General features: G+C 44.9%; 1 protein-coding gene across 1 annotated transcript in view; it reads right to left on the reverse strand.

Moving 5' to 3' along the window:
- Positions 1 to 450: 450 nt before the first annotated feature.
- The window catches only part of LOC144683469 (acidic mammalian chitinase-like), a 43,473-nt gene continuing 18,872 nt past the window's right edge, over positions 451 to 25,051 (reverse strand). Inside the window, exons 3-13 of the mRNA XM_078546517.1 lie at positions 16,131 to 16,160; positions 15,843 to 16,044; positions 13,289 to 13,345; positions 12,658 to 12,823; positions 11,765 to 11,889; positions 8,616 to 8,742; positions 8,320 to 8,502; positions 7,201 to 7,317; positions 6,178 to 6,316; positions 1,283 to 1,556; positions 451 to 619 (exon numbers count right to left, since the gene is read on the reverse strand). Coding sequence (XP_078402643.1) covers positions 1,297 to 1,556; positions 6,178 to 6,316; positions 7,201 to 7,317; positions 8,320 to 8,502; positions 8,616 to 8,742; positions 11,765 to 11,889; positions 12,658 to 12,823; positions 13,289 to 13,345; positions 15,843 to 16,044; positions 16,131 to 16,160 — 1,406 coding nt within the window. The 3' untranslated portion in view covers positions 451 to 619; positions 1,283 to 1,296. The remainder of the gene's footprint in view (positions 620 to 1,282; positions 1,557 to 6,177; positions 6,317 to 7,200; positions 7,318 to 8,319; positions 8,503 to 8,615; positions 8,743 to 11,764; positions 11,890 to 12,657; positions 12,824 to 13,288; positions 13,346 to 15,842; positions 16,045 to 16,130; positions 16,161 to 25,051) is intronic.

Below are 25,051 nucleotides of genomic sequence, written 5' to 3' on the forward strand. Positions count from 1 at the left end.
ACTCAGTCAAATGCTGCCTTGATGTCATCTTACTCTTGAGTTCGGGTCTTTTGTCAATGTTTGGACCAAGGTTGTAATGAGATCAGGTGCTGAGTGGCCCTGGTGGAACCCAAACTGAATATCAGTCACCATGTTATTGCTGAGTAAGTGCTGCTTGATAGCAAAGTCGTTGACCCCTTTAAGTCGCTTTGCTGGTGTTCAAAAGTAGACTGATGGAGCAGTAATTGCCAGATTGGATTTGCCCTGTCCTTTGTGGGCAGAACATACCTGGGCATTTTTCCACATTGCTGGGCAGTTGCCAGTGTTGTAGCTGTTCTGAAATAACCTGGCTCGGGGTGTGGATATATCTGGAGCACAAGTCTTCAGTGCTATGGTCAGAAAGTTATCAGGGCCCACAGCCTTGGTGCTATTGTTTCATTCATAAAAAAAAAACAAGTAAACTGTTTTCTTAATGAAGCAATTATTTTATTTTTCTGTTTAAACTGCAATTTATATCTTCAGTTGCGACAAATTAGATGTGGTACATGAATGGTCTTTATCCACAAAGTAGTGTCACCTCAGTAAGTAAACTGGAGACCAGTTACAGCTTCACTGGTGCCCAACGAAGATTTATGGCAGGCTGGAAAAATAAAGGGTATTTTAGTGTTCTCTTATTCAACAATAATATTTCAATATCACATCAGCAGCATGAAAAAAACTTATATATTGGGTCTGTTTCCTCACCTTCCTTCTTCCCCAACAACACGTTTTCACCCAACAGAACTGACCAGGACCACATACAAAGATTTCCCCAATTCCACAACCAGTTTCAGGAAAATGTAAAAACAGCTTAGGCTCAGATAAAACTCAGCAACCTTGTTTGTGAAAATGTAATTGCCAACATCTATGCCAGAGCACTGCTGTGGGGACTGTAAGGGTTCAAGACAGCGGCTAATCAAGGGTAACTATGGATGGGCAATAAAAGCTGGTCATGCCAGTGACACCCACATCCCATGAACCAATAAAAATAACACCGACGTGAGAGCATACCATCCATTTCAACCCAACCAAAACCAGGAAAATGAACCTACATTCATTTGACACGCACATTGTCAGGATTTATTGGAATTGTACACCCAGTGAACCGTGTTTTGCTAAATTTTATTCATCTGTTTTGAACTCCAACTTCATTCCTTTGGGACTTCTAATAAAGGCTACATTGGTATTTTACACCACCTCATCGTTACTGTTTTCCGCAGAATACCGCCTTTGAACTGTTACTTAGGTTAGTAAGCAAGCCTACCTTCTCCTTGCTCATTAAGCCCAGTTGCAACAGTCACAGGAAGGATCAAAGACTAATCCAGCAGCACAGTGTTCCACGTAGGTCACTCCATTGGCACATTGATAAAATTTGTTCTTGTCTTTTGGATCAGGGTAGGTACCACTAGCTTTGCCAGCGCAGAACCCGCTTCCACCACCACTGCCACCACTGCCACCACTGCCACCACTGCCACCACCACTAGGGGTATGAGTAGGAGGAACAGCTGGTGCCAGTGTTGTTTTAGATGGAACACAAGCTAGAAGGAAATAAAATTCATTAATTCATTGTTTGCTTCAAAATTAGTTGCAAACGAAGATAAACATTGCAAAGTCAAGGGCTGCTGCTGCATTGAAAATCTTCAGCTAGAACTCAATCCCTTACGGTGTCGGGAACGAGCTGATTGGAAAGTCAGTTCAACAAGGGCTACTGAGAAAATCTTGTGACATAGCCAATTCTGTCTGGAGCCTATTTGTTGGAACGCAATTTTTGAAGTATGATTCAATTGTAGTTTTATTTTAAGTCAGGTTTTAGAAAGTGAGTGGAAGATGTGATTGAGTTTCCTGCAATAAAAACTTGATAATTTTGTGTTGCAATATGTTATCCCATTGAATGACATAACGAATCACTGCACATCTTCAGTTTATTTAAGAGCCCATGCACAGTGCATGCAACACCGAGTGCAGATTCATGGCCAGAATTTTCCCACTGGCGTGCGGGGTTGGGCCCCGCGCACCGACACGTAAAATAACACGCGGTGATGTCGGGCAAGTGACCCGACGTCACCCCGCGCCATCTCGATATTTAGGTGGGCAGGCTCGCAATGTTCTCGGTTGCGCGCCCGCCATTAATTAATCACGTAGTTAAGGCCCTTGAGGCAGCAATTGGCTGCAATTTTTCAGGGCCTGTGCGATCTTCAGTACATTGCACGGGTGCAACGGGCAGGCGGGTAGGAGACATTTGTATAAACCTCATCCACAGGCGGGATAAGAGGAGTGAGTGAGGTTGCGAATGGTATCTGTTAGGCATTTAATTGTGAAAGTTACTGATACTTGCCTGTGTGAGCAGGAATACTTCAAAAGTCATACCAGTTGCTTGGACAGGAGTAACAGCCTTCAGGTCAGGACTCTACAGTAAAGATCATTTTTGGGGGCCTGCAGGTTTCAGGAAGCCTTCCTTTAGCCTGGGAATGGGAGTTCTGCTCTCCACTGGAGGCACCTCCTCTGAGGAGGAAGGGAGGGCCAGAAGGGGCAGAGGCCAGGAGTCCACATTCAGCCTCCAGGCGAGCCACCATTGGGAGGATAGGTGCAGGCACAAAGGGCGCAGGGCCAACAGGAAGTCCAAGACGGAAGGGGCTGCAGTAGACGCCATTATGCTGCTGCCAGGGTATACAGGCTGTGAAGCAGCTACCTCAATATGCCTGAGGAGCAGTGCCGAAGGAGGCTCCATCTCTCAAGGGAGACAGTGACCTCCATTTGTCAGATGATGGGCCCTGAGATCTGCGCCAACTGTGTGGGTGGGCACCCCATGCCTGTGGCGCTAAAGGTCACAGCTGCCCTCAACTTCTATGCCACCGGCTCTTTCCAGAGGTCGGTGGGTGATCTTTGCGGAGTTTCCCAGTCAGCTGTCCACACTTGTGTCAAGTAGGTGATAGGTGCTCTGTTCAGGTGTGCATTGACCTTCATCCACTGCCACTGGGACGAGGCCAGCCAGACAGAGTGAGCTAGAGGCTATGCGGCCATTGCTGGTTTCCCCCATGTCCAGGATGCAATAGACTGCACACACATGGCCATCAAGGCACCAGCAGGTGAGTCCGGTGCCTTTGTCAACAGGAAGGGCTTCCACTCCATGAACGTGCAGATAGTGTGTGATCACAGGATGCAGATTCTACAAGTCTGTGCAAGGTACCCAGGCAGCTCCCACGATGCCTACACCCTCAGACACTCCCAGGTGCCAAGGTTTTTCAGTGCTCCAGCCCGGCTGGATGGATGGCTGGTGGGTGACAAGGGCTCATCCCCTCAGAAAGTGGCTCATGACACCTCTCCGCCATCCAAGAACAGAGGCTGAGCAGCGGTACAATAGGAGCCACGCCTCCACAAGGGCTGAGCTAGAGAGAGCCATCGATCCTCTCAAGATGCACTTCCGATGCCTGGACCATTCAGAGGGCGCATTCCAATACCCCCCAGATCATATGTCATTGATAGTGGTTGCATGCTGCGCTCTCCACAATCTGGCGCTGGAATGGGGTGACGCAGTGGACGAAGAAGATGTAGACGTGCACAAGGAGTCCAGCAATGAGTCCGAGGATGAGCACAGGAGAACGCTGAGGGGATAGACGCTGACCTGGGCAGGGAGGCAGGGACACCCAGGAGGTTTTAATCCAAAAGACCTAGCCCACCACAGATGGACCTTCAACACACGCCAGGGCTGCAGGCTCCATTCTCGATACCTAGGTGCTAAATCTGCCTGGATAGGAACATTAACTAAGGCCTTTGTCAATAAAGCTCAATGTCAAACATCTCACTCATAACATCATGGGTTCCCGTCCACCTGCAGAAGTAAGGAATCACCCTGAGCCATGGTTACATATCAAAATTTAATGAGATTAGAAAAGTAACTTCAGAAACTCAAAAAAAAGGTGTTGCACATCACATCAAGTCTTAAATGAACTAATATGGGGCAACATAAAAGCACCAGTGAGAAACCCATGGTGTGCCTAATGTGCCTTAAATTTACGCTTACGGGCGCTATGTCTAGGTGTTGTCCCCTTGCTGGCGCTGGCATCTGAGACAGCCTGCTCACTGTGCTGTCCTGTTGGCCTCGTTCACCTTGGCCTCCCCTGGCTTGTGGAGCCTTTGGTGGCCCCGCCTGGGAGGGAGCGGCCAGTTCCACAGCTGGCATTTCCCCAGCCGCCACAACCTCATCAGATGCCACAGTCACTGGCAGAAGGGTGGAGGGGCTGCTGCCCTCATCCAGAGTGCCCTGAGAGGAGCCCGCAGAGATGACAGGCAGCTGCTGCGTTGACATGAGGTCACTTCAGACCTCCCTGCTCACCGCAGATGCATGGGCACCGAGGCGGGATACTTGGTGCCCAAACCATCTCCCACACGGGCAATGACCAGCTGAGGTCAATGCCGCTGTGAGGGTTTGCAGGTCCGTAGCGCAACCCCAGGAGGCCCCGGTTGATCTCCTGGAGGAGCCTCTCCACAAAAGTCACACTCTCTCCATGGAAGAAGCATGGCGCTCGGCCATGAGGCTCATTGTATCGGTGATGCTCCGCATGGACTCCTCCAGCACGGGCACCATGCCACGCATTGCCCCATGTATCTCCACCAGATCCTCTCGCATACCTTGCTGCACTTCTAGCGTTTGCTGCCTCACGAACGACTCCAGAGGCACATCATCAGCCACCGACCAAGCATGTGCCTGGTCCCCAGCAGTCCTCCGACTGCCAGTGCCCTGGGCACTCTCTGTCTCTGCCCACACCTCAAGTGAGTGTGAAGTGCCCTCACAGCTGTTTCCCGGGACACTAGCCGAAGAACTAATTCTCACCAAGGTGCTAGTATCTGCGCTCAATCCTCTCAGGGTGAACTAGGCATGGGCAGTATCTGCTGGCCCACCAAGCGAGGGATACATACTGTGAAGGTTTCAATGCTGTAGCTGTACACAGAGCTGCTGAGGGGTGAGGGGTCGGGGGGTAATTGGGGGGAAAGGGTGACGGCTGCATTAAGTGAACTCAGCCAACATGGTAGTCACCCTTCCCGAGCGCAGGAGGTCATTGAATCTCTTGTGGCACTGGACCCACGTGCGTCGTACCACATCATGGGAGCTCACACTCTTGGCCACCTCCTCCCAGGCACATTTGGTCAGGTGGGGAGGCCTCTGCCTCCCGTCCCTCGGAATCAGGACCCCCCGCCTTGCTGCCACCTCCTCCAGGAGGGTAACTGGGCACTCATCCGAGAACCGAGGGGCATACTGCCCCGCTGCCCTACCCTCCGGCCTGGCCTGCCCCGCTGGCCTACCCTGCGGACTGGCCTGCCCCGCTGCCCTACCCTCTAGCCTGGCCTGCCCCGCTGACCTACCCTCCAGCCTGGCCTGCCCCGCTGCTCTACCCTCCGGCCTGGCCTGCCCCGCTGACCTACCCTCCAGCCTGGCCTACTCCACTGACCTACCCTCCGGCCTGGCTTGTTCCGCTGCCCTACCCTCCAGCCTGGCCTGCTCCGCTGCCCTACCCTCCAGCCTGGCCTGCTCCGCTGCCCTACCCTCCATCCTGGCCTGCCCCGCTGCCCTACCCTCCGGCCTGGCCTGCCCCAGTGGTCTACCCTCCAGGCTTGTATGCTCAACAGAAGCACTTCTGCCGACCATTGTGAGCAGCCTTGCGAAGGCTGCTGGGCCTTCATTTAAACAGGCCACCGGATCACCATTGGAGCCAGCAGTCTGTGCACGCCCGCTGCCACCCACCCACTCCCGCTATCCTTAGGAGTCGAGAAATACGCTGGTCGGGCCTTAATTGGCCCACCCGCGTAAAATGGCAGCGCAGACCCGGTCACGGGCAGCGATTGGGTCCACGCCTGCCCGTGCCCGCTCCCGCTCGGCCCACCCAGCATAGGGAAAATTCTCCCCCATGATTTAGCCTGTTAACATACCTACATGTTTCAGCATTTTGCTCTCGGACTCATACTGTTTAGGAAATGTATGCTTGTAGTCGCTTAGCAATATCCTAGCAGACAGATTTTTGCGGCTTGAGCAATGTTGAAATTGAAATACATTTAGGTACTCCAAATAATTGCTAAGTTATTTTACTTATTAGTTGATGTCCATGCTGACTTTGTGGTAGGAACAAGTCATCAGCTCCAAGTATAAAGAATCCTGACATTTACCTGTAGAAATTCCAAGCCCAGTGTGCAGTGTATTAATGAGAGGATAAGGCCCTTGGTTGCAGAAAGTACCAGAGAAATCATCCAGAGCAAGATCCCACACTATAGCTCCTCCAAAGTTGTTCTTTTTCAGCCACGCAGCCTGGAATACATTGTTCACAAATTCATTTTACAAATCCTTGATTTCATGCAACTTTTACTCCAGATATAATTTGAGATTTGCAATGCAACACAGCTGAATACAAAATTAGGCTCCTAAAATTGTGGAAATGCCCGAAGGTCCTCTGCTACCTTTGCATGAATACTGTTTTATTCAACTTTTGTCATAGATGAGGGGAGATTTACTGTAATGACCATTAAAACAGATATTCCAAATATCATTGATATTGCTGCATTAGTAACTGTGAAATGAGTCAGATCAGAAACAGTTTCTGTTTCTGTCATTGACCCTATCTTGGCTGGAAAGAGGTGATTTGACAGAAGCATAAACTTCTCCCAACACTCTTGTGTAAGAGGCTAAATCAGAAATAAAAATAGTGGCTAAAACACATCAAGCAAGATATCTCATCCATTACACATGCTCCAAAAATCGTATGAGGAATGGTGTAATGTTCAGTTATTCAACTGATCGCTATAACATGATTCTACTGCTGATCATGACATTAAAACACATTAAAAATATATCACACCCACTTAAATTAAAATCCACTCAAATAACTAAATCAGCAGGCATGAGTGAATTGTTTTCATAGCGTCGTCTCACTGGCAGTTGTCTGCGTAATTTTTCCTTGGCCTCATCACCTAAGTTGCGGCTTGGGATACAAGACTTTTTTTTAGATACTTTTGTAGATACTTTTTTTTTTGCAAAGGCATGCTTCAATCATCCTATGTGTTATGGTGTAATATTCCAGTTGTTCAATGATTGATATAGTGATTCTAATGCTTATCGGACAAGCTACTTGTACATTATAACAAATATTGCATCAAAGCAACAAATAGAAAAGGACATCAGTTTATCAAAGATACCTTGTTTTTAAAGCTTTCCACATTGTCATATCCAAGCCATTCCTCCCCTTTATAAGCATAGGGAACCATCTGTGGGGCATTCCATTTCATGGTGGCACCATTCAAAAATGTGCAGATCTGTGAGAAGAGTGAGACATTAGCACTCGAATCATCAGTGCTTACAAATGATCAGTGGGTCACAATGCTCTCAATCTACACTGATAAGCTTTTTCACATCACTTTTCCTTTGTTGGTTTTATTCAGCTATCATTTTCTCTCAATTACAAACCTCAAATTGGAAGCACTTTTTTATACTGTTGGAAAAAATAATTTAATGCATAAAAAGCAAATGCAGAACAATATTACTTTTCATTGAAAATAATCAATGATTCCTCACACTGCATGTTCCCAATCTGAGGGACTGGGGGGCCAAAGGAGCATTTGGACTTTACTCACACACGTGATAAAGAGATTGATTTAAGAGGTGGAAACAACACCAGTTTCTTTACCCTCCAACAGTGTAGAAATAGCACAAGGGTTTGGGACACAAACTGCTAAGGATTGACTGTAATCTTTGTACAAAAAACCCCTGGAATTTCATGTAGGGAGGTTGGGGATGTTAAAGATTATATCCTCCACTTTACCTCCTTGTGTTTTTTCCAAGACTGACAACGATGGCCAGAGTAAGACAGTCAAACACCTTTCGATGATGGAGGGTGTGGCATTATGTCTCTGTTCATCAGAGTATGATGACACATGTTTCAGCTCCAGTTCCTTTGGAACCTAAGCTGAGCCAGGCCATGTGTTGTGATGTTGGCAGAGGCAGCAGGATCTTCATACATGGGACAGATGATCACATGGGGGTGTCTTTGGTAAGGATGTCAGAATGAACTGCCTGTCTTAAAATTGGGCCATCCTGGGTACTTTCATTATTTGAACAGCACAAGGGGAGCACATGCTGTTAAATTACATTATAACATGTTACTTAATCTGCCTGGGGAAGCTCATATGATTGAGGTAATGCAGATGTTCTCATAGTAAAGCTTGAGTGTTTTGGGAGGATAGAATTCAATACTTGATTAATTGGTATTTGCAAATATAAAATTTTATGGAATAAAGAAGCTGCATCGGTATCAATACCTCATAATAGGCCAAGAATCCAGCCTGTCTGGTGTATGGCCCAGCTGGTCCAGGCCCTGATGCTGGAGCTCCAACCGCAGTGTTGGATGAGGTCAGTCTGAAGGTATGGCCATATGTAGGGAATCCAACATTCAGTTTCTCTGCAGGTGCTCCCTGATCTTTCCAGTAATTCATTGCAAAGTTCTACAGAAAAAAAACATGAAAGTATATGCTAGAAGGGCTTTTCAAACCAGCTAAAGATAGTTAACCACTGGGAATAATAAATATGACTGGATTCTATTTTCATGAATACTTACCACATTAAAGTCAACGTTGAGGGTGCTTTTGTCTTTTGGGAGAGGATAAAGAGGGCTATTTTCCCCAGTGGTGCGACTCCAGGGCCCAAAGAAATCGTATGTCATCACATTGAAAAAGTCTATGATTCTGTATGAGAAGAGATCTGAATTACATTGATATCTTGGAGTGTTCACTGAGAATGTGTGTTCAAGTCCTTAAGAGAGGCTTGAACCCACAATTGTCTGACTCAGAGCCAAGAGTGCTACCGCTGAGCGAACACTAAGACCTTTGTGTGCTTCTATAGTATATTAAAACATTTGAGGCTTTTTTTAAAAAATCCACAGCCTTGCTAATGCTGAAAAATGGAGTGGTAAACTAGTGAAACTCCTGGTCACTGACACCCGGATGCCAGCCCAACTCGATTTTCAAACAAGCTTTGAAGTGGCCGGCACTCTCTTGAAACAAACGAGAGCCTTATTTGGAATCTTAAATGGGTTTATGCGCCCATTGTCGAACCCAAATGGAATCATTATGGACCAATTGGTGGAACCATTGGCACTCAGGTTCAAGTACGTGACTCTCTACCACATTGCCCCCAGTGCTTGAATATCTCCCGGGTGCCACGGTGACCAGAAATGGATATAGTACTCAAGTTTTGGTCTGCCCAGAGGACAATACAACAGAATCTATAACACAAAGCTTTTATATCACAGCCCAATTGTTGAGAACAGTGCCTTCCCCTTCAGGGATCTAAATGAGAAAACAAAGTCAAAGAGTAATAGGCTACATGATGATTGATGAGGAGCAATCTTAATGCATGGATGCTACTTATGTAACTTAGACATACCATAGAACGATAGAAAAGTTACGGCCCAGAAAGAGGCCATTCAGCCCTTCATGTCTGCGCCAGCTGAAGAAGAAAAAGGAGAAAATCCAGCTGCCTATTCTAATCCCCCCTTCCAGCAGCTGGTCAGTAGACTTGCAGGTTACAGCACTTCAGGGGCAGATTTTTCCGGTCAGCGAGTGGGGGCGGGGCCTGCTCGCTGATGCGTCAAATGATGTGGGAATACGTCGGGCATGCGTCTGAATCGGCTGCGCACCCGCCAGACTGTCAACGCCCTATTAAGGCCATTAAAATACTAATTAACTTGATTGATGGACCTGCCCGTCCAACCTGAGTGTTGGCGGGCAGGCCGGGAGCCTAGGTGGGCCTCGGAAAAAGCATGAAACCTCATCTCTGGGCGGGATGAGGTTTCATGAGGGCTTTTACATGTTTATTAAATGTTTAAATAAAAGTTAAACACATATCCCAACTCATATGACAGTGTCACATGGGAAATTTTTTCATTACCTTTCTGTCAACTTTTGAATCGGAGCCGATCTCCCTGAAGTAGCACTTTGCCTCAGGGAGATCTGTGCGCTCTTCCTCGCACATGCGCAATAGAGCGCACTCCCGACTGAGGGAATCGCCCCCCTGCCCGCACAGTGAGTGTATAGCGCTTCCTGGTGGACGTCACACTGGGAGGGCCTTAATTGGACCACCCACGTAAAATAGCGGCGTCCCCCCGACCGGGGGCGCTGATCGGAAGGCCAGCCACCGGCGCTCGCTCCCACACTTCCCCCCGCAACGGGGAGAAAATGTTCCCCCAGGTGTAGATCCAGGTATCTTTTAAATGAGTAAAGGCTTTCTGCCTCCACCACCAGACCAGGGGGAAAATTTCAGAAACCCACCACCCACTGCATGAGGAAGTTTTTCCTCATGTCCCCTCTAATCCTTCTAGCAATCACCTTAAATCTGTGCCCTGGTTATTGACCTCTCTGCTAGAGGAAACAGAACTTTTTTTCCTACTCTGTCAAGGCCCCTCATAATCTTGTGACACTCAATTGAGTCACCCCCAGTCTCCTCTGTTCCAAGGAAAACAACCTTAGCCTATCCAATCGTTCCTCATTGCTGCAATTTTCAAGCCTGGGCAATATTCTTCTAATTCTCCTCTGTACTCCTTCCAAAGCAATTAAGCCCTTCCTGCAATGTGGCAACCAGAACTGTAGCTTACAACATTTCAGGTGCCGATCTCAATATCTTTTAAATCAGTTTTAAATGAGCTCTGACCTAACCAGCATTTTATACAGTTTCAGAATTACACCCTACCTACCTCTGTTAAAGAAAGAGAAGAGCAAGATGTTCGCCTTGTTTCTTGAACAACATTTATCCTTCAATCATCACTAAAAAGATTCAGATCAGCTCAGTGCTGGCAAGGCCATTGCTTAGCTCTGTGACTGTGCACACGCTAAAAGATAAATCTCATTGCTGTTTCTCATACCTTTGTGTGAGTTTGCTGGTTGCTGCATTACAAGGCACTGCAACAGTGTCTACAATGCTCCAAAATATTTTATTGACCCTGAATATTTTTGGGATACTGCAAATCTGTGAAAGGTGGTACATAATTCAAATTCTTTCTTCTATTGCTCACTTTCTGCTTTTCACATTTTTCTCCTCATTGAAAGAAAGAAGCATTTGTGCAGCTTTCTCAACATTCCCACATTGTGACTACAGTGTAACTGGGATATTCCCAGTCAATAACCAAACTATCAAACCCAAAACCATGCAAGAAGTTAAGCACAGACTTTATGAATGTTTGACAAGTAGGTAAATTCAACTCCTCTCTCTTCATCTCCCCTTCTCTATATCCCTCTCTCCTTCACCCTGTCATCCCTGTCCCTCTCTCCACCCTCCCCACATACTACCCCCTCACCTTCACATTGCTTTAAATACTGGCAGAATAAGATGTTTTTCTCGATGATTTTCTATCTCTTTGCCAGAATACAGTTCTACTGGAATCACGCGATGAACTAATATTGATGTCTAAGCTTTGACAGTCAAAACTCATAGGCAGGTAACTGTGTAGAGATTCAAAGCAGAGCCACATTCTACCCTCACTTGTTGGCCAGATACATGCACTTTAAGTCTGGGGTTTAACGAGACAGCAAGAGGAATGAGAACAGCAATCCCAAACAATCTTAGCACCTCTAACATTGTCTCAGCTGGATTCAGCCAACTCAACATCAACTGGAGACTGAACCAAGGACTTTCCAGGTCTGTATGGCTCAGCTGCTAACTAGTTAAACTTGCTGAACTACGACCTCCTAAGGGATTAAAATGGATACATACTGTCCAAGCTGAGGAACCTCATAGCCAGTGTCAATGTTATTCTTCCCACCAGCAACTGCAGCTGAGAGCAGCAGTCTTGGTTTCCCAGAGCTCTTCCCCTCAGCTTCAAAGGCTGTCATCAGTTCCTAGGAGTCGAACATGAATAAAGTTTCCTTTAGCAACAGATCTACGCAAAAAATACAGAGTTTCAAATGCAGATGATAGCATTTTCTGGCTTCATAAAATGTATCTATGGTCAAGAGTCAGGCAATAATCTATCCATCTAAGGTTATAGTCAAGGGTAGGGCCAGGTTTAAATGGAACTCTGAAGAAAGGGCTCCAAACATTAACTCTGTTTCTTTCTCCACAGATGCTGCCAGACCTGCTGAGATTTTCCAGCATTTTCTGCTTTTATTAAATGGATCCTAAATGGAGAGCACAGTAGCCAAAAGAGATATATTTTTATCACAGTGATTAATGAGGTTGTGATCAAACCATTTTGCCATGTAAATTCAAAGGGCTCAATTTTTCAGCCCCGTTTCGGCAGGGCCAGGGCCGTAAAACGCGGCGAGACATTCTAAACCCCATTGACTTCAGCGGGAATGTAAAATCCCCGCTACCGTAAAATTACGCCCATAAATTTCATATTTGAACATTCCACTTCTGTGTTTCACAAAGTGTGCAAAAAAGTGTATTTTGCATCTGTTTCTATAACAGTTCATTAGGTTGCAGATCAGCCATGATCTCAGTGAATGGTGAAACAGGCTGGAAGGAGCTCAATGGTCTATGTCTGTTCCTTTGTTCTGTGTCTTTGATGAGGATCTTGAGAGGAAATTTAAATTTACAAAAAGGGTCGAAAGCTGCTTTATTTTAGCTAGAAGACTAAGCATCCTGTTAAACACATCTGGACCTACCTGTGCCAACACAGTGTAGAGATGTTTGTCTTGTGGGGGACTTCCTCTTGACCCAGGATATTCCCAGTCAATATCCAAACCATCGAACCCATAACCACGCAGGAAGCTAATCACAGACTTTATGAAAATTTGTCGCGTTCCTGCTGAGGAAACCATAGCGGTGAATCTAGAGAAAAATAGAATGTTAAACAAGGTCAGAACACTTTGTATTATGGTTTCTATAATTAGCAACTGAACCTTTCAGAGCTTCATAGCTTATATAATTTCAAAATCTACCAGGAAACCAAGTATAACTTACAAGACTATAGTTGTGACATGTTGCATTGTTGCTGTTCTCAATAATCAGTTCAATCAATCCGGGCAGGTTTTATTAACTTCAAATGAGTCTTTCTGAAGGTGATGCAACCTTTCCTTCCAGAGAGAGATCATCTTATAAATATTGTTCGAATTATATTTTAGAGATCTCAGAATAGTCATAGTGCAGTCATTATCAGGTAATCTATATATTTATCTAAAACTACTTGGTATCATTTGCAAATCTATCCATTTGACCCCAGCTTATTTTACATTATGAGAAATTGGATAAGAAGCACATTTCGCCCAATACTGGAATAAAATATTTTCATCTTACTTCTGAGTTCCAAAGTTCCAGCCTCCGACGGACAGGAGTGTCTTAAGGTTTCCATTTCTGTTGTAAAATTGAACAAATTGTTCTTTTAGAGTAAGAAACATAAGCAAATGCATTTATTAACACAACAGCAACTGCTGAAAATCATTATTGTCCTAATCTTTTTAATGCTTTCTCCTTTTGGTGCTAAATTATAATTGAACAGAAATACCTCAGTGCAGAACATACATTTCACAACATGATGTGCCATAGGAAAGAGGATAAGTTCATGTGGGGATGTCCAAAAAACAATGAAACAATTTCTATTTTATTCTTTCATGAGATGTGGGCATCGCTGGCAAGGCCAGCATTTGTTAACCACCCCTAATTGCCCTTGAGAAGGCTGCGGTGAGACATGTTCGTGAACCACTGCAGTCCATCTAGTGCAGGTACACCCATAGTGCTAATAGCAATGGGATCCAATCATTTTGACCCAGATCCAGACAAGGAACTGCGATATAGTTCCAAGTCAGGATGATGTGTGGCTTGGAGGGGAGCTTGCAAGTGTTGATGTTCCCACATGTCTTCTGTCCTTCTCCATCTAGGTGGTAGAGATCATGGGTTTGGTAGGTGCTGTCAAACAAAACATGAAGAGTTGCTGTAGTACATCCTGTCTATAGTACACACTGCCACCACTGTGAAGCTGTGGTGGATGAGTGAACATTTAAGTTGTTGATTTGAGTGCCGATCAAGAGGACTGTTTTGTCCTGGACAGTGTCAAGCTTCTTGAGTATTGCTGGAGCCGCACACATCCAGGCAGGTGGAGAGTATTCCATCACATACCTGACTTGCACCTTGTAGATGGTGGACAAGCTTTGGGGAGTCAGGAGGTAATTTACTTACATCAGAATTCCCTGCCTCTCACCTGCTCTACATACACTGTATTTATATGGTTAGTTCAGTTCAGTTTCTTGTCAGATAACCTCCAAAACGTTCATGGGGAGTGAATTCACCAATGGTAATGCCATAGAATTTAAAGTGGAGATGGTTAAATTCCCTATTGTTGGAGATGGTCATTGCCTGGCATTTGTGTGGCATGAATGTCACTTGCCACTTATCAGCCCAAGCCTGAAAGTTGTCCAGGTCCTGCTGCACATGGACATGGACTGCTTCAGGATATGTGGATTATCGGATGGTATTGAACATTGTGCAATTATCAGCAAATATCTACACTTCTGATCTTATGTTGGAAGTCAGTAATGAAGCAACTGAAGACGGTGGGGCCTATGAGACTACCCTAAAGAACTTCGGCAGCGCTGTCCTGGTAGTGAGACATCTGACTACCAAAAACCACAACCACTTTCCCTTGTGCCAGCTAAGTCTCCAACTAGTGGAAAGTTTTAACGCTGATTCTCATTGATTTCAATTTTGCCAGGGCTCCTTGATACCATACTCGGTCAAATGCAGAAGTCACTCCCACCTCCCATGTTTGGACCAAGGCTGCCATGAAGACAGGAGCTGAGCGGTCATGGCGAAACCCAACCTGAGCATCAGTGAGCAGGTTACCGCTATGTAAGTGCCGCTTGGTAGCACTGTCGCGAACACCTCCCGATACTTTGCTAATGTTCGAGAGGAGTCTGATGGGATAGTAATTGGCTGCATTAAATTTGTCCTGTTTTTTGTGGATAAGATACACCTGCAGAATTTTGCACGATGTCAAGTAGATGCCAGTGTTCTAACTGCACTGGAACAGTTTGGCTAGGGGAGATTTGGTACTTATTTGCAAATTAACCAGTTTTGTCAAACATCTTGCTGGGCAATATGCATATTACAGTTTTGAATGAATATCAACAACAGAGCCCTGTGAGCAATAGTTACCTGGTTGTCCTCTAAGAGAGGAAAGGGCAAATGGCAAGGGGGGAGTTCAAAAGCAGTGAACAAAAAGCACTTACTATTGGGCTACAATAATGTGGCGTAGAGTCAATTATTGAAAATATTTAACATGCATTGATTAGTGATTTATAGCTGGCTAGAATAATTAAAATGCAAGTTCCATCTCACTCACTCTGAGTTGCTGAACAGAGTGGAATTTCCAGTTCTCTCCAAACCCCAATGTTTCTGCCCATATGCAGGTGTGTATGCACTGCACTTTGTAAGACACATGGCAGTCTGTGCACCAGCGTACTCTGAGATTCAGATGCAAGGGCAGCATTTAATGCATGTGGCAAGTATAATCTAGCAGCACACTAATTAAAATAACTTCTCAGTTTGGTTTACCAACTCAAGGGTTTCGAATTGCAATGTTGAATGAATATTTTTTGTTTATAAGGCACAACACGGTGATAGCACGATTGCGTCAGGCATTGTCAGACCCATTGGGCATTGACTCACCTCTGCCAGTTGTACACTAATCAACATGGCCCAAGTTCACCCATATATCCGCTATCTGACTGGGGCAGTCATGTTATATTTAAATATAATTGGGCATAAATTTTCATAGTGCAACAAAATATGATAAGGATCTCAAACTATATTTAGCATTGTAGGTACATTCTCAATATTTATAGAATAACTATACTTGTTTTTAAGGCCGTTGAATGAGTGGTAGAGAGTCACATCATTCCATTCAATGGTGGAGATTTTATTGTTGTTCATCCCAGCAAAAGCGTAGATCAGATGTGTGCACAAGCAAGGGTCCACATTTTCTGGCTTGTACTTCCCCGCTCCTGGTCTGTACTGAGACCAGTTTGAAAAGTAACAAATCAGTTTATAGGCACAGCCTGAGAGTGAAGAAAAAAGAAAATCAGGACAGAGCTTCTACTCATTACATAAAGTTAAACAAAGCTTGAAAAGCACAAAGACTCACCCAGTTCCAGGCACGCCAACAAGACCACCGCTGGAATAGAGAATATAGGATAAGTGTTAAAATTATGATCACAATATGCTTAAAGGTTCAAGGGTTCACAACAATTCTATTATATGAGTGAATAGGAACCCTTAAGAATCGATCCTTGGTCAAACTTTTTTCCTTACCTATTTGCTGCCCTTTAGTGAGGTCATCAACAGACAAGGGCTCAGGATCTACATGTGCATTGATAACACCTGGCTCTACCTCATCAACACCTTCCCCTCCTCTCCTCTGTACTGTCAGATTATTTTCCCAACAACCAGCCTTGGATGAACCATATTCATTGTTCCAAATTTGTCATTGTAAGACTCAATTGATCATCTACAGCCCACATCCCTAACTTTACCACCAATTTCTTCCTGACTAAGGTCTCAGACTGAACCAGATTGCTCACCAGCTCATATCCCATTAGTCCCCAGTTGAGCTTCCAAACCCACATTGTCTCAGCCACAAAGGCAGACAACTTCCACCTCAGTAACATTGTCCAGTTGCTCTCCTACCTCAGCCCATCTTCAGCACAAATACCAATCAACACCATTGTCATCTCCATGCCGAAGGGGGTGGAAATTAGACTGGTCCATTCCAGAGTAGGGCCTTGGGCCTTAACTAGATCTTTGGATGAGCTGTCAGTGTCTGTCCTGCCTCCACAGCTAGCTCACCCTGTAGGAGAAATATATTTTGGACCAAGGGGGAGGGAAGGGGGCACATCACCAAGTCTGTGCTTTGAGGGGCAGCACTCTTGTCTCATCGGAAATGGAGTGGTTTTCTACATTAAAGGTGATAAGTGTGATTTATTCTTGTTTTAGTTTGCATTTTGAAGCTGACAGGATGCATTGATTTACCAACATGGGACACTTGATCTTCTGACCTGAGCTGGACCTTTATAGAGGGTTGCTGAATGCAAATGCAAGACCTTGCATTTATTGCATGTGGCTATAATCTAGCTGCAGACTAATGAAAATGATGTCAGTTTGATCTCCCAGCTCAACGGTTTTGAATTGCATTGCTGAATGACCTTACACAATAGCATTCATTAAAACTATCCTACAAACCGTTAATTTACCTCAGATGTTAACTTATCAACTGTTCCATTTAGCTGTGGTTTGAAAGTATCGATGTAAGATATTTTAAACGACAAAAGCTGTAAAGCTTTCTTTCAAGTTGTCACGCAATTGATATAGTTTAAGAAAGTAGCTATATTAAATTCTACAGACAGATCAATCTTCAAATGCATCTGAAAATATTAGAGTGATATTAAGATTTCCATAAACTTGAAATATCGTGCACTATAATTGACATCAATGTTCATACCCCAAACTGGAATAAGCAGGCAGCCTGAGAAAGAACAAGCCATGACACTGTTATCCATGAACAAATAGTTGGTGCTATTTGATTACTGATGAAAATATTTCAGTCAGCTGAACAGAAATTGAAATGTCAAACAATTTTCTGACTGCACACTTGTAAAGGAAATCTTCTGGGACAAATCACATTGCAGTTAGCCAATTCCTAATGTGGTTGTATAACATTCCTTTGTTAATTTAACCAGTTAATCATAAATAGGTTAATGCTATTGCTAAAAATGCCAGGCAAAGTCATTTCTTGCAGTCCGACTGCTATCGCTCAGTGCAATCTAACTCTATTTATTTTCATTAACTTCACCATTAGTTAAAAACGGAAACGGGTAAACCTGAGAATTAACATAGAACCACGGTTGCTCACCTGCACACTTGTACTTTGATGTTATTTTGCATCACAGCACAAATATATAGATGCATGTTACTGTCAAAGGGCATTTAGTGAAGGAACAGCAGGTGGATAATCCAATAGATTATTTAAGGGCTGTTTGAGTTTGATCAAAACATACACTCGATAGCATGCTACCTAACAATAAGGTGTCTTCAGATAACACAGCAAAGAATCCACTCATTTATAATTAGGCTTGAACTTGAGAAGTGTTTCTCGCTTTGTTCTAATCTCCATTTAAATCCTAACACTAAAATGTAAAAAAAACTTACAATATTGTTAGGGTCAGGTGAGAAGTGGTAGAATGGCTCCCCTCTCTTTCTACCCTTCAGTTGACCACAACAGTTTTTAAAGAATTAGCATGTCAATTCAGTGGGTGTTTAATCCTTTAAGTGTTGTGACAGTAATAGACACACACAGACGGGTTTTCCTGTAAGTTTTAAAGGGAATTTAGGAAATAGTATTTATTGTATTTTTAGTATGTATTATACATCTGATCTAAATAAATTAACCAAAACACTCCAACTCTCACTCACATATGTATTCAAGAGTTCCTCAGGATACTGTCCTAGGCTCAACCATCTTCAGTGCTTCATCAATGACCTCCCTTCCATCATAAGATCAGAAGTGGGGGTGTTCACTGATGATTGCACAATGTACAGCACCATTCGTGATTCCTCAGATACTGAAGCACTTCATGTCCAAATGCAGCAAGACCTGGACAATATCCAGGCTTGGGCTGACAAGTGGCAAGTAACATTCGTTACAAAAGTGTCAGGCAATGACCATCTCCAACAAGAGAGAATCTAACTACCGCCCCTTGACACTCAATGGCTTTACCATCACTGAATCCCCCACTATCAACTTCCTAGGGCTTACCATTGACCAGAAACTGAACTGGACTAGCTATACAAATACTGTGGCTACAAGAGCAGATCAGAGGCTAGGAATTCTGCAACGAGTAACTCACCTCCTGACTTGCCAAAGCCTGTTCACCAGGTGTGATTCAGGAGTGTGATGGTATGCTCCCCACTTGCCTGGTTGAGTGCAGCTCCTACAACACTCAAGGAGATTGACACCATCCAGGAAAAGCAGCTCATTTGATAAGCACCACATCCACAAACATTCACTCCCTCCACCACAGACAAACAGTGACAGCAGTGTGTACCATCTATAAGACCCACTGCAGAAACTCACCAAGGCTCCTTAGGCAGCACCTTCAAAATCCACGACCACTGCCGTCTAAAAGGGCATGGACAGCAGACAAATGGGAACACCACCAGCTGGAAGTTCCCCTCCAAGCCACTCACCATCCTGGCTTGGAAATATATCGCCGTTCCTTCACTGTCACTGGTTCAAAATCCTGAAACAACCTCCCAAACAGCACTGTGGCTGTACCTACACCACATGGACTGCAGCAGGTCAGCAACACAACACACCAACACCTTCTCAAGGGCAGTTAGGCATGGGCAATAAATGCTGGCCTAGCCAACAATGCCCACATCCCGTAAATGAAGTTAAAAAAAGAGTTTTAAAATTATATAAAAGGTAATTAAATGATAAAACAGGCCTACCTGTTCCAAGTAGAAGCTTTGCCATCTTGCAGCTGGTGTGTTGTGGGCTTCAAGTCTCTCTTTTATACACTGAGTTTATCATTTATGGTAAACAATTCCATACGTCATTTGCTTTATCACTGGAAAAGGGTTAGTCACAATGGAAAAATAATAGTTCTTATCTTCATAACATTAACTTCACCTTCTCGTGCGCAACAACTTACCTCCTCCACAATGTCATCTAGATTTTCAATCTTTATTGTAATCCCAAACTTGTCCTTGTGCTATAAGCGGAGGCTAGGAAATTGGAGGAGAGGGCCGAGAGGGCCAGGTTCTGTTAATGTGGGATCAGGAAGAGCGGGAAAGCTCCATGCTTCAGGTCCAGGTAGGTATGGGTCTTCCAATTAATTAGAGTCATGTTGGGCTGTGCGAGGTCAGCACATGGTGAGTGAATTGCTTATTCCATTTGATTCCTTTTATCGAAATAACTTAATTTTTAAATTTTAAATATTAACCTGAAGAATAATAGTGATCAGGAGTTCTGAGGCAACTATTATTTCTCAAATTTATGAGGGAAATATAAATTTAATCCAATAAATCTGATGTTGGATATTTTATTTTTGACAGCTTAATCTCATTATTCCTGATTGGCAATTACATTGACAGCGCTTCTGTAAATATGGACCTTCCAGTTGGTTAGCGTCATGTTGGGCTGTGCAAGTTCAGCACTTGGTTTGTGAACTGCTGGGCAATTTGAACATCAAAAATTGATCCTGCAAGATGAACTCAAACTTAAATAAAAGCAAAATACTGTGGATGCTGGAAATCTGAAACAAAAACAAAAATAGCTGGAAAAACTCAGCAGATCTGACAGCACCTGCGGAGAGGGACACAGTTAACGTTTCGAGTCTGTGGCTCTTCATCAGAACTAAGAAATATAGAAATGAGGTGGAATATAAGCTGGTTGAGGGGGGGCGGGACAGGTAGGGCTGGATAGAGGGCCAGTGATAGGTGGAGGCAAGGAAGAGATTGCAAAGATGTCATGGACAAAGGGACAAAGGGATATTGACGGTGGTGATATTAGTTGAGGAATGTGCTAATGATGACATTAAGGGTAGAAAGTAAAAAGGGTAGAAAGGGTAGAGAGCAAGTGACAGATAGCCCTAGTGGGGGTGAGGTGGGGTGGGGTGGGGTGGAAGGGATCGAAATAGCCTAAAAGGTAGAGGTAAAACAATGGTTGGAAATACATTTAAAAATAATGGAAATAGGTGGGAAAAGACAAATATATATATCAAAAATATATTAAAAATTATAAATTATTGGAAAAAGGGGGATCGGAAAAGGGGTGGAGATGGAGGAATCAGTTCATGATCTGAAGTTGTTGAACTCAATATTAAGTCAGGAAGGCTGTAAAGTGCCTAGGCGGATGATGAGGTGCTGTGCCTCCAGTTTGCGTTGAGCTTCACTGGAACATTGCAGCAGGCCAAGGATCCTTATACCTGCCTCCATTATTCTCCCTCCACCTGGACCCCTCCCTCTGGATTCTTACCTGCTCTTGATTTTTTCATTGAGAACTGTCGGCGTGACATCAGTCGTCTCAATTTCTCTGCTCCTCTCACCCACTCTAACCTGTCTCTCTCTGAACTTGCTGCACTCCGTTCTCTCAGGTCCAACCCTGACATTGTCATCAAACCTACTGACAAGGGTGGTGCTGTTGTTGTCTGGCACACTGACCTCTACCTTGCAGAGGCTGAACGTCAACTCGCAGACACTTCCTCCTACCTCCCCCTGGACCATGACCCCACCACAGAACATCAATCCATTGTTTCCAGGACTGTCACTGACCTCATCTCCTCTGGAGATCTTCCCTCCACAGCTTCCAACCTCATAGTCTCCCAACCTCGGAGAGCCCGCTTCTACCTCCTACCCAAAATCCACAAACAGGACTGTCCCGGCAGACCGATCTTGCCAGCCTGTTCCTGCCCCACGGTTTAGTTTTTGTTTCAAACTTAAGTAAATTATTTCCATGTTTAAATGCTCCTGACATGAGCTTCTGACATCAGCACAACCATTTTAACCAATAGGGTGCACTTTCAACCAGAAAGCTGTAGATTGGGGAGTGACAGTGGCATGGTGGTGATGTCACTGGCCTAGTAATCTAGCAGCCCAAATACTTTTCTGGGACATGGACTCAAATCCCACCATGGCCTAATTTAAATTAAATTAATAAATCCGTAACACACTGGTAGTTTAACTAATGCTCACCATGAAGCTAGCATAGATTGTTCTAAAAATCCATTTGCTTCATGAATGTCCTTTAGAGAAGGAAACCTGTAATCCTTACCTGGTCTGGACTACAAGTGACTCCATACCCACAGAAAAGTGGTTGACTCTTAACTGCCCTCTGAAATAGCCAACTCAAGGGCAATTAGGGATGGGCAACAAATGCTGGCCTTACCAGTGACTTCCACATTCCATCAAAAAATAAATAAAAAACACACTTACTTCTTCACAGGTTTGACTATAGTAGGCCTTGTATTTTTGAAAAACGTTGCTGTGCGAATTAATCTTGAGGCCAGTATGTCCTGGAAACTACTGTTAAGGTGACAAGCAGACACCTTAACGTGCCATCCTCTGGTTACTGACCTTGAGCCTTTCAGTTGTTTCACGATCACATTGTGCCCTCTTTTCTTTAAGTATCTGCCTGTCCACAGTAAGGTCATTTTTAGATTAATATGTATTTTATACATTTTCCATTAATAAAACATTGATTGGAAGCCATGTGCCTCACATGTCAAAATCAGGGTCTCAACATTGGCTGTAGGATCCCAATCGAAATGGATCTGCTGCTCTGTGGAATTTGATCCTCCCAGTTGTTCTGTGGAGCCGACAGAAAGAAATGTTGCTCTCGTGCCAGGAAAATAATTTCAGTCCAGCCCTGAACCTGCCCACTTCACTCCTCTGCCAACTCTGGGCAGGCCTGGCATGAAAGCCACACAGCATTGGTTAGGTTAAAAGCAAAATGCTGCAGATGCTGGAAATCTGAAGCAAAAACAAAAATAACTGGAAAAACTCAGCAGGTCTGACAGCATCTGTGGAGAGGAAGACAGAGTTAACATTTCGAGTCTGTATGACAGAGTTCAGATGCTCTGATGAAGAGTCATTCGGACTCGAAACGTTAACTCTGTCTTCCTCGCCACAGATGCTGTCAGACCTGCTGAGTTTTTCTTACATTGAAATTCCTGATTGGTGTGAGTGGCCCTACCATTTAATGCAAATGAGAATGAAGTCCCCATTTCAATGGGGCACTATATTTTTTATCCTTTCATGGGATGTGGGTGTTGCTAACTGGACCAGCAATGATTGCTCATCCATAATTACCCTTCAGACGTTAGGCTGTAAACTCCCTTCTAGAACTGCTGCAGTCCATGTGGTACAGGTACAGTGAAGGCACAGTGATATATTTCCAAGACAGAATGGTGAGTGGCTTGGAGGAGAACTTCCAGGTAGTTGTGTCCCCATGTGTCTGCTGCCCTTGTCCTTCTAGAAGTTAGCGGCCAAGCGTTTGGAAGGTGCTGTCTAAGAAGGCTTGGTGAGATCCTGCAGTGCATCTTGTAGATGGTACACACTGCTGCCACTGTGTAACAGTGGTGGAGGGATTGAATGTTTGTGGATAGGTTGCCAATCAACTGAGCTGCTTTGTCCTGGATGGTGTCAAGCTTCTTGAATGTTGTTGAAGCTGCATTCATCCAGGCAAGTGGAGAGTATTCCATCACACTCCTGACTTGTGCCTTGTAGATAATGGACAGGCTTTCAGCATTCAGGAGGTAAGGGATTTTAAAGTGATTTTAAATCTCTGGTTAAAACAAAGTTGAGAGAGTTAGCATATGTTGTGCAGGTAGAGATAAAAGCAGAATTTTGTAAGGCTGATATGGTTAAAGTACTTACCTAGCATTTAAAATTGAAAGAAAGGATAACTGAAACTAGTGTCTCACAGCTAGAGGTAGTAAGGCTTCAGTTGCAAATGAAGAAGTTTGAACTTGAAAGAGTGATGGAACCGAAAAGAATTGAACTGGATGAAAAAGAGAAATGAAAAATCTTGAAAAATAAAAAGACAGATTAAAAGAAATAGAAATAAAAAAGCTCCAATGGAAAGAAGGAGAAGGAAATCAAAAGATTACAAGAAATAGAAATGTGAAAACTTGAACTTCAACTTCAGACAGAGGAGTTAGCAATTGAGGACAGAGAAAAGGAAAGAGTTAGAGAGTTTCAGAGTGAGAAAGAAGCCAATTAGTATGAATCATCTAAAGTGAAACTTAGAATAAAGAAAGAAAGGAGAGACAGTCTGGGGACAAGTGTTAGCCAAGCCTTGGAAGCGACTGCTGAGCGGGGTGGGGGGGTCAAGTGCTGCCCTGGCGCTGCATCCCGCGCACAGGAAATCGAGGTAGGGGGCAGGGTGAGCGAGGGAAATGGCCACGCACTGGGGGCACCTGTATAAATTAATCATGTCTCTGCAACTCAGACAGATCAGGCGCAGCCACAGATTGGGGTCGGGCTCCTAGCCTGCCCACCCGTGCAAGCAACGCGGAGTCACCAAAGGGCCACAAAGTGCTTCATACCTTATAACGCCCACGCCACCCCCCCACAAACCCCCCACCCCCACCCTCCCCCCATCCCTCAGGTGACTGAGAAGCAGTGTCGCTGATGACTGCGCATGGCCAGGGACCTGGTGCCTCACATCTGCCACTTACTGCAGGACCTGGCGCCAAGGGGACATAGAGGGCATCCACTGCCAGTGGCTGTGAAAGTGACTGTGGTGCTCAATTTCTATACCAGTGGCTCCTTTCAGAGCTCCACAGGTGACCTCGGTGGGACTTCACTATCTGCCACCCACAAATACATCCATGAGGTCACGGATGCCATCTTCTCCATGGCACACAACTTTGTACATTTTGCCCGGGACCGGGACAGCCAAGATGCAAGGGCCATTGGATTCGCCCCGATCTCAGGTTTCCCACAGGTGCAGGGTGCGATTGACTGCACTCATGTAGCGCTCAGATCTCCATCGTTACACTCATTGGACTTCATCAACTGCAAGGTCTTCCACTCACTGAATGTGCAGCTGCTATGCGACCACCAGAAATGCATCCTGAGTTGCTCGCAGATCCTGGAGTCTTCCAGGGTCCACAGAGGCTGCAGGGTTGGCTCCTCGGGGACAAGGGCTACCCGGAGAGGTCGTGGTTGATGACACCCGTGCGGCGGCCTCAGACTGCAGCAGAGCGACGCTATAATGAGGTTCGTGCAGCAGCTCACAACTTGGTGGAGCAGACCATCGGGATGCTGAAGATGTGGTTCCAATGCCTGGACCGGTCTGGTGGAGCCCTGCAATACAGTCCACAGGGGGTGTCACGCATCATCGCCATCTTTTGTGCCCTTTACAACCTGGCACTGCAGCGGGGCGAGGAGCTGGCTGAAGAGGAGATGGAGGAACTGCTTGTCTCCTCCGATGAGGAGGACGCTGATGAGGATGAGGGTCAGGGGGCCCTCGGTGGTGACAACGATGGGGATGAGGCTCTCGCA

This window comes from Cetorhinus maximus, chromosome 8 (genome assembly GCF_964194155.1).
Source record: "Cetorhinus maximus chromosome 8, sCetMax3.hap1.1, whole genome shotgun sequence".
Classification (NCBI taxonomy): domain Eukaryota; kingdom Metazoa; phylum Chordata; class Chondrichthyes; order Lamniformes; family Cetorhinidae; genus Cetorhinus; species Cetorhinus maximus.